Here is a 10,386-nt window from a genome sequence, read left to right as displayed (position 1 = left end):
ATTTGCATATATATATTGAGGTGATTTTGAATTGCCATCTGGCGAGCCCAATCACGTGAAAGAACACAAGAAATAGAAGCAGAAGTGGACCATTTGGCCCATGGAGTCTGCTCCACCATTTAATAGGATCACAGCTGATTTTGGGCTTCAATTCTACTTTCCTGCCCAATCTCCATATTCCTTGATTCTGTGCAAGACCAAAAATCTAAGTCTCCCAGCCTTAAATGTATTCAGTGATGGAGTATCCACAACCCTCTGGGGTAGAGAATACCAAATGTAATAATTGCTCCTTATCTCAGTCCTGAATGATTGACCCCTTATCCTGAGACTGTGTCCCTGTGTTCTAGATTCACTGACCTGTGGGAACAATCTCTCAGCTTCTCCCCTATCAAGCCCTTTCAGAATCTTGTATGTCTCAATTAGATCGTCTCTCATTCCTTTAAATTCCACAGAATATAAGCCCAATTTACTCAGCATTTCATCATAGGACAACCCCAGGGACCAATTTAGTAAATCTTCGCTGCACTGCCTCCAGTGCAAGTATATCCTTTCTTAAATGTGGAGTCCAAAACTGCACACGGTATTCCAGGTCCAGTCTCACCAAAGCCCTGCACAGTTTCAATAAGACTACTTTATTCTTGTACACCAATCAACTTGCAATAAAGGCCAACATGCCATTTGCCTTCCTAATAGCCTGCTATAACTGCATGTTCACTTTGTGTGTTCCTTGTACGAGTACCCCCGAGTCTCTCCGAACACCAACACTTACCAGTTTCATACCTTTAAAAAATATTCTGCTTTTCTATTTTTATGACCAAAGTGAACAACTTCACACTTCCCTACATTCTACTCCATTTGCCATCTTGTTGCCCACTCGCTTAACCTGTCTATATCTCGTTGCAGCCTCTCTACATCCTCCCCACAGCTTACTGTTCTATCGAGCTTTGTATCATCAGCAAACTTAGATACATTATTCTCTGTCTATTCATCCAAGTCATTAATATAGAGTGTAAATAGCTGAAACCCCCACACTGATCCTTGCGCACCCCACTATTCACTGCCTGCCAACTTAAAAATGCCCCATTTATGCCCACTCTTTGCTTCCTATCTGTTAACCAATCCTCTATCCACGCTAATATATTACCCCAAACACCATGGGCCCTTATTTTGCCTATTAATCTTTTATGTGGTACCTTATCGAATGCTTTTTGAAAATCCAGGTTGACTACATCTGCTGGTTCCCCTTTATCTATCCAACTAGTTACATCCTCAAAAAACTCCAATAAATTTGTCAAACAGGATCTCCCTTTAGTAAAACCATGCTGACTTGTTCTAATCATACTATGCTTCTCCAAATGCAATGTTAAGACTTCTTTAGTAATATTTTCCAGCATCTTCCCAACAACTGATGTGAGGCTAACTGGCCTGTAGGTCCCCGTTTCCTCTCTACCTCTTTTCTTGAAAAGCGGCAAAACATTTGCCAACTTCCAATCTGATTGGACCATTCCTGAATCTAAGGAATTCTGGAAAATCATAACCAGCGCATCCACTGTCTCTGCAGCTATCTCATGCAGAACCCTAGAATGTAGGTCATCTGGTCCCAGGGACTTGTCGGATTTTAGTCCCTCAAGTTTCTCCAATATTTTTTCTTGGCTGATATCAATATCCTTAATTTCCTCCCTGTTTTTAGCCCCGAGGTTACTGTCTATTTCTGGTATGGAACTGGTGTCTTCTACTGTGAAGACAGATACATAATATTTGTTCAATGCCTCTGCCATTTCTTCATTCCCCATGATGATTTCTCCTGTCTCTGCCTCGAAGGTGCCAACGTCTATTTTAGCTACTCTCTTCCTTTTTATATACTTATAAAAGCTCTTACAATCTGTTTTTATATTGCTGGCTAGTTTATTCTCATATTCTATTTTTTCACTTTTTATCAACCGTTTGGTGGCTCTTTGCTGGTTTCTAAAACACTCCCAATCCTCAGACTTGCTACTATATTTTGCAACGTTGTAAACCTCTTCTTTTCTTTTCATCTAATACTCTCCTTAACTCGCTGAGTGAGCCATGGATGGGTCTTTCTTGACGAGTTTCTGTTTTTGTACCGAATGTACTTTTGTTGAACACTTTGAATTGTTTCTTTGAATGTTTCCCACTGTTCATATACCGCCATACCTTCCAGTCTATTTACCCAATAAACCTTTGCCAGTTCCCCTCATACCTTCATTATTGGCTTTGTTTAAGTTTAAGACTCTTGTTTGTGATTGAAATTTGTCACTTTCAAACTTAACATGAAAGTCAATGGTATTATGATCACTATTTCCTAATGGATCTTTTACGATGACATTACTTATTTATACAATACGAGATCTAACGTAGCTTTATCCCCATTCAGTTCTACAATGTATTGCTCCAAGAAACTGCCATGAAAACATTCTACAAACTCATCATCTAGACCACTGTTGCCAATTTGCTTGTCCCAGTCTATATGCAGATTAAAGTACCCTACAATTAATACATTACCTTTTTTACATGCTCCAATAATTTTCCATTTAATGTTCTGTCCAATAATATAACTATTGTTAGGGGGGCCTGTAAACTACTCCCACCAGTGTTTTCTGACTCCTGCTATACATAATTTCCACCCAAACTGATTCTACTCATGATCTTCTGAGAGCAGATCCCTTCTTATTAATGTCCTTATGCTATCCTTTACTATCAGGGTACTCCTCCTCTTTTGCCATTCTTTCTGTCTCTCCGAAATATTGTGTACACCACTTATAGAAACCACTTCATCAAATGGTGCAGATGGAAATAACCCCATTTTTATTCTTTCTGGTTAACTCTTTACATGAGGGAACCAGTGAAGCAAATTGACTTTCACCACCTGCTCAACAGTGGGAGCACATTTCAGTATAAAGGTCACTGTTAGAGAAACTCCTTCAAATCTATTAAATAGGCTGGAAAATTCCTCAGAGCCTTTTCCACTCCCAAACCATAACCTAGCTGGAAGAACAAGGAGTGACCTGAGGAAAATCAGTCTGAACACCAGCTGAGCCCAGTAGTTAAGTCCTCAGAGTGAAAGGGTGAGGTAGGGCTGGTAGAGCCTCGTGGGCAGATGCTCGTAGTGAGGGAAGAGAGGGAGGAGAGAACTTCTGTGATTCCCATCCTTGAAACTAATAGGTTAAGCAAACTCACTAATCTTCACATTGTATTTATCTTCAATGTCTTTTTCAACCCTATCCCAGGGTAAATTCCAACTGGAAATGTCATCTGCTGGTTTTGCTGAATATGTATCAGCGAACTGTGTGTTGTATTTGTAGAAAACCCATTTCCAATAGGCTGAAGTTTCAAAGCTGGTATCAGCAAGAATATTCCAGCGACTGTACCGCTCATTGACAGTTCTGTAGTTCTTGTAAGAAATCTGTTTCCCGTCGGTGTCTTTATTCCTGAAAGAGACATCACCAGCAACACCCATTGTACAATTCTCTGATATTAGTTTCTCAGTATTAATGTTTCTGCATCCACTGAGCCCTCTGCTCTGGTGATATTCAGCACTGTGCTGTGAGTGCTCCCTGTTTGTACAATCACACAGGACTCCACAGAAGGGACACTGCTCCCCACAGCCACCTAACATTGTGTACAATTCACTGGATGGATCTATGGGGAGAGCAGTGATTTTCCAAGCAATATCCTTACCCCAATCTTTAACCCTTTCAGTCAGATCATTTTTACTGATAAAACTTTCAATTTCTTGTTTAAAGTTCTGTGGGTTAATCTTTTCAGACTGAAAAGTAACTGTTCCCAATGTCTCCTGTGGAATCTGTATCTCATCACCCAGTTTCTCTTTAACTGCCTGAATAAAACCGACCACTGAATTCTCATTATCTGGAGGTGTTATATCCTTGAGAGCTTCCCTCACCCGACTGATAATCCCCTGCAGAATATCCAGTGTGAGAGTGCACAGCAGAGGAACTTGTTTATCATGTGTGGCTGCACAGTGTTGTATAACTTGTTCCTCAAGCCAATCTTTTTCCAATGACAAGCTGTGTTTTATATATTGATAATACTCATCAAAACTGTCTACCTCCTTCAAATGGAGCATCAAAGCCACTTGGAAGTTTTTCCGGTATAAGAATTTCCCACCTTTGCAGTGGTATCTCATGTGCTGCACAATTTCCAATCCCAGTTTATTATCAACAGCTTGGATTATGGCCGGGATCAGGCAATTTTTACAGAACAGTTCTGCTCTCTGTTTGGTTTGATCTTTCTCCTGGTAAATATCCTTAAAGCTTTGACAGTAGGCAGCTTTCTCCTTGTCTAACTGTTCCAGGGGATCATTTCTCTTCCTGAACCTCTCATGCATTTCTTCATATTTTGTAACTGCAAATCCACAAATGTGAAGCTTAAAATCTGCCCTGAAACGTTCATTAAAAGTGAATGTCTGGTCCTGGTGTTTCTGGATTTTATCATCTATTACTTTCAGGAGTTCTCTGTAATGGTTAGAATCATAATCCTGCTCCCGGTCTGCGGTCTGCTTCACAAACTGTTTACACTCACTCGCCCACTGATCTACCAGCTGCTGGGCTCTTTCAATTACTTTGTCTTTTCGGTTTGTGGATCGATCGGTAAAATGCTTAGGTATGCTCAGATGGTCTTTATTGATAGATAACTCCAAGTCACTCAGGTCACGCAGGGTTTTCTTACTAAGTTGCTGGTTGAGGAGCTTTGTGGCCGCTGGCATATTCTGGATGAGACTCCTTTCCATGTCCTTCATAATATCGGCTCTCTGTGGTGGAGAATATTTAAATGTTGAAATTGTTTTCTTCCACATATCCTCAAATGCATTCTCCAGTTGTGTTTCATCCATTTTCCTATTCTCCTGCCTACACTGTTGCAGATGTTTATTAACCTGGTCTTCAATCTGACTCTGATACTTGGCCTTAATATCATTCAGTTCCTGCATAGCTCTCCTCCTCTGCACTGCTTCATCACACTTCCTGTCCACATACATTCCACGTTCAATGATCAGAGAGTCGATGCTGTAGACAAAATCCTCCCTGTATTTTTCAACAAGGTTTGAGTTATTGCTGGTGGAAAAATAGTCCTCCAATTGTTGGAGAGCTTTTTCTTTCTTTTCATTGAGAAGAGAATGGGCTGTATTTCTCAAACTTTGAGCTACACTTTCTGGATCCTGTTTGGTATTAAAAATTCTGTTCTGTGCCTTTTCCAGGAAGGAATGTATCTCTTTCCTCAGTTCCCACTCCAGCTCAGTGTATTCGACAGAAAGATCCTTGTAAGCTTCAGCTACCAAACTGTTCCGGAAACTGAAGATGAAATTTTCATATTTCACTGCGTTCCACAGGGATTTAGTCCACTGGATAAACTCAGAGATGGTTGATGTTCTCCCTTTAATTTGCTTCTCTTTCAGATTCTCAAAAATCCTTTTTTTCAGCTCAAACACCTTGTGACTGTAGCCGGTATTAACAGCTGCCATGGGAAGATTCCCGTGCCACAGGCCTGGAATATTCCAGTTATTCTCCATCGCGTTGTACTCCAACACATCCGAGAACTTGGTGAACTGTCCATCTTGTTTTTCCATTTTAGCCGCTGTTCGTGTCATCACATCCAGCTGTTCCAGCAGATGTTTGCGGCCTGCGATATTCTGATCATGAGCAGACACATCACTCACATTCTGGTGAACAAAGTAACAAACTGGCCTTTTCCCCACTTCTCTCATTCGTATAAATGCATGGACTGCTATCTGCAGCACATCCTTCATCTCTGTGGAGTTTTCCATGGCTATATTTACTAATGTTACATCACTTAACCCGATCACCAGGGTGGCGAGCTCATTGTCATGTTCAGAGCTGTTCTCAATGTTTGATAGTTCTGGTGCTTTCAGCCCCTCAGTGTCGATCACCATGATGTACCCACAGCCCAGCTCAGTCTGCAGATCCCCTGTAATCTTAATGAGCTGCATGAAGGCCCCACGAGTACACCGACCACTGCTCACAGCAAACTGTAAACCAAACATGGTGTTGAGAAGAGTGGACTTGCCTGTGCTCAGCAGACCCAGCACTGTCAGTACAAACACACGGGTCTCTCTGCCAATCCTCTGTTCAACTGCCTCCAGTACATCAGTGATCCACTGTAAAGGGATGTTGGAAACATGTCCATCAATGAGCTCCAGAGGGAACGCATCCAACATCAAATCAGCAGCAATGTGGGGTAACTTTTGTACAATGGATTTCTCTTCCTCATCACAATTATTCTGGTTTATCAACGTTTCATAGATCAGCCCGATTTCTCGCATGAAATGTTCGAGTCCGAGGGAGCTGGCAGTTATCTGTTGGTCTAATTCCTGTAACCGCTTGTTGGTTGTCGAGTCTTTCTGCTTCTTTGCCTCTTCCTGTGATTTCTGATACAGAGATTTGTAATCTTCACGTAAACCAGAGAGAGTCTCTCTCGATCTGGAATCTAACCCGAATTTCATCCATTTCAGGAAATATTCCCTCTCCTTCCTGTCTGTCAGGGCTGTAATGAATGTTTTCATATCAGCTGATATACCTTTCTCTCGTTGCTCATTTCGCAGTTTTCTCTTCTTTTCCTCAAGTTCATTACAATATGTTTGTATCGACTTTTCATCTCCCTGTTTTGGACGACATTGTTGTTTTTCTATTTTGGAAACCTGTTGCCAAGTGAAACGCTGAAAAGACATATTTTCTGATTTGTATTGACTAATGGCCTCTCTTTTAATAGAATTATAAATGTTTTCAGACCTTGCTTTGCCTTGTGAACACAGCTTGTCATCCTCATCTATTACAATTCCTATGTCTCTTGCAGTTACTGCCAGTTCCTCCAAACTCTTGGTGTCCTGACCAGTCTTCTGTTGTTGGATTATTTCCAGGGTTTTTTTCAATGTGGATTGCAGCGTCTCAGTAAACTCTGCATTGCTTCTTGTTCCTCGTGATAAGATTTGATTCTCCTTAAACCCTGAGGAATTAATGAAATCCTTTAAGTGTTCTATAGTCTCACCGCTCACACTGTTCCCAGTAAACACTATGAATGTACTCGCTGGAGACTGGCCGAGGGACTTCAGCCTCTTGCTTAAACTGCTGTCAATATTATCAATAAAAATAAAAACAGCTGAAGAGACATTTACCAGAAATTGAAGCTGTGTGTGGAACTCTTTAGCATCACCTCGAAGGTTTAATATAGTTATTGGTTCTGGGAAAAGATCCAGTTCCTCACTCCCACTGGGCAGGTACCAGCACAACTCGACAAGACCAGCAGAAATCTTGCGAGGTAGATTTCCACACTCCATTTGGTGATGGATGAAGAAGTTGTGATGTTGCTGGGAGGGACTGAGGACTTCATTTAGAATCATAGATTTAGAGATGGAACAGGAACCGAGTCTAATAAAGGAAAAGGTCGGAATGCTGGCGGTCACCATTTTTGTTTCCTTAAAGCCTGCATTTTCTCGGAGTGAAAGTGGGCGCCATTTCTTGACGATGGAGCGCAGGGCCCACAGTAGGAAGGTGCAGCCCTTGTTACCAACAGGCAGTAATAGAGGCAATGCAAACTGGCACAGAGACATCTTCAACATCAGCTCCTGCTGGAGGAATGGGTCAGCACAAAGGAAAATAGACACAATGATATCCAAGGGATGGTATAAACCTTCAGAGCTTTCTGACTCATCTGATTCTGACTGATTTTGTGTGTCAGTTGGTTTGTATTTCAAGTTTCTTGCCTCTGCATTGACCGTCATTAAATTTCGGAGAAAATATCCTGGAATATCCTGAGGTGAATCGGGTGATTTATTTTGAAGTGTTTCAGTGTTTATGCTAAGGACATCGCTCAGGGACAACTTCTTGTTTTCTAACCCCAGTTCGGTTAAGAATTCTGCATTATCATTACCTGGATGAGAATAAGAAGATTTAATTACAATCCATTTTTAACTACTTGTTACACAATGACGTGACATCTCTGACCTTTACTGTGGGACATTCCCGTATTCCAGGCTTGGAACGTTTCAGTTATTCTCCCCAACCCGAGATCCCCAAGACTCGATCTCCCCCTTGGTGCATAGACCTCTGAATCCCCATCTCCCCAATCCCTGACCCTGATCTCCGGCCCTTCCTTGATCCCAGATTTCCAGCTTCCAGGCTCTAAGAACTGGAGATTCTCACACATCCATTACATTCCCCTCTGTACCACACTGGGAAAGTGAGGGGTAAAGGGAGGGAAAACTACCCAATTCCAGCCCCTTCAATCCCCGCACTCTCCTCAGTACCACATTGGGAACAGTGAGGGGTGGGTGGGGGAGGGGTGGCGGTGAAGGGAGGGTAAACTACCCAATTCCCTTTACAGAATGTAGCTGTGCTCCAGAACTTGCCGTGTCCCTAGCCAAACTGTTCCACTACAACTACAACACTGGCATTTACCCGGCAATGTGGGAAATTGCCCAGCCAATTACCACCCCATCAGTCTACTCTCGATCATCAGTAAAGTGATGGAACGTATCATCGACAGTGCTGTCAAGTGGCACTTGCTTCGCAATAATCTCATCACTGATGTTCAGTTTCGGTTCCGCCAGGGCCACTCAGCTCCTAACCTCATCACAGCATTGGTTCAAATATGGACAAAAGAGCTGAACTCAAGAGGTGAGGTGAGAGTGACTGCCCTTGACATCAAGGCAGCATTTGATTGAGTATGGTATCAAGGAGCCCTAGCAAAACTGGAGACAATGAGAATCGGGGGAAGCTCTCCGCTGGTTGGAGTCATACCTAGCGCAAGGGAAGATGGTTGTGGTTGTTGGAGGTCAATCATCTGAGCTCCAGGTCATTACTGCAGGAGTTCCTCAGGGTAGTGTCCTAGGCCCAACCATCTTCAGCTGCTTCATCAATGACCTTCCTTCAATCATAAGGTCAGAAGTGGGGATGTTCGCTGATGATTGCACAATGTTCAGCACCATTCATGACTCCTCAGATACTGAAGCAGTCCATGTAGAAATGCAGCAAGACCTGGACAATATCCAGGCTTGGGCTGATAAGTGGCAAGTAACATTCATGCCACACAAGTGCCAGGCAATGACCATCTCCAACGAGAGATAATCTAACCATCTCCCCTTGACATTCACTGTCATTACGATTGCTGAATCCTCCACCAGCAACATCCTGGGGGGGGTTAGCATTGACCAGAAAATGAACTGGAGTAGCTATATAAATACAGTGGCTACAAGAGCAGGTCAGAGGCTAGGAATCCTGCAGTGAATAACTCACCTCCTGACTCCCCAAAGCCTGTCCACCATCTCCAAGGCACAAGTCAGGAGTGTGATGGAATATTCTCCACTTGCCTGGATGGGTGCAGCTCCAACAACACTCAAGAAGGTTGACATGATCCAGGACAAAGCAGCCCGCTTGATTTTTACCCCGTACACAAACATTCACTTTCTCCACCCCTGACACACAGTGGCAGCAGTGTGTACCATCTACAAGATGCACTGCAGCAACTCACCAAGGCTCCTTAGACAGCACCTTCCAAACCCGCGACCTCTACCAACTAGAAGGAGAAGGGCTGCAGATGCTTGGGAACACCACCACCTGCAAGTTCCCCTCCAAGCCACACACCATCCTGACTTGAAACTATATCGCCGTTCCTTCACTGTCACTGGGTCAAAATCCTGGACTCCCTTCCTAACAGCACTGTGGGTGTACCTACCCCACACGGACTGCAGCGGTTCAAGAAGGCAGTTCACTGCCACCTTCTCAAGGGCAATTAGGGATGGGCAATAAATGCTGGCCTTGCCAGTGATACCCACATCACATGAAATGAATAAAAGAGTACTTCCCTCCAGTCGACAAACTAATTTTCATCACTACTATCTGTTTTCTGTCCACTCTGTCACTATCCCTTTAATCCCATAGGCGTTAATATTGCTGACAAGCCTATTGTGCAGTAGAACCATAGAAAAATTACACCGCAGAGCAGGCCATTCAGCCTGTTGTGTCTGTCCCAGATTTGTTGCCATCCCTAATTGTCCTGACACCTCAGGGACCTGTTTGGCCATTTCAGAGGCAGTTAAGATTCAACCACATTGCTGTGGGTCTAGAGTCACATGTAGGCCAGACTAGGTAAGGACAGCAGATTTATTTCCCTGAAAGGCATTCGTGAAACAGATTTTTTCTTTACAATAATCAATGGTAGTTTCATGGCACTATTTCTGAGACTAGCTTTTAATTCTACATTTTTCTTTTTAATTAATTGAATTTAAATTACACCAGCTGCTGTGGTGAGATTTGAACCAATGTCTACAGGACATTACTCCAGGCCTCTAAATTATTAGGCCAGGAACATTACCACTGCACTACCATCTCCCTTGTG

General features: G+C 42.9%; 1 protein-coding gene across 1 annotated transcript; it reads right to left on the bottom strand.

Annotated features, from left to right (window-relative positions):
• Positions 1–3,184: 3,184 nt before the first annotated feature.
• On the bottom strand, positions 3,185–10,033 carry LOC137345845 (up-regulator of cell proliferation-like). Its single transcript, XM_068009094.1, has 2 exons — positions 9,982–10,033; positions 3,185–7,920 (listed from the first exon to the last, which is right to left on the bottom strand). The coding sequence occupies exons 1-2, from the start codon at positions 10,031–10,033 to the stop codon at positions 3,185–3,187; spliced, it is 4,788 nt and encodes a 1,595-aa protein (XP_067865195.1).
• Between the last annotated feature and the right edge of the window lie 353 nt (positions 10,034–10,386).

The sequence above is a fragment of the Heterodontus francisci genome, chromosome 29 (genome assembly GCF_036365525.1).
Source record: "Heterodontus francisci isolate sHetFra1 chromosome 29, sHetFra1.hap1, whole genome shotgun sequence".
In the NCBI taxonomy this organism is placed as follows: domain Eukaryota; kingdom Metazoa; phylum Chordata; class Chondrichthyes; order Heterodontiformes; family Heterodontidae; genus Heterodontus; species Heterodontus francisci.
Note: the sequence above shows the minus strand (reverse complement) of the source record. Positions and strands in the feature narration are given on the sequence as shown.

Bases quoted from the DNA above. Each gene is read 5' to 3' on its own strand.
- LOC137345845 (XM_068009094.1), bottom strand. From the start codon at position 10,033: ATGGCAACAAATCTGGGACAGACACAACAGGCTGAATGGCCTGCTCTG. The intron at 7,921-9,981 runs GTAATTTTTCTA...ATTCTCATCCAG, and splicing joins TGAATGGCCTGCTCTGCGGT to GTAATGATAATGCAGAATTC.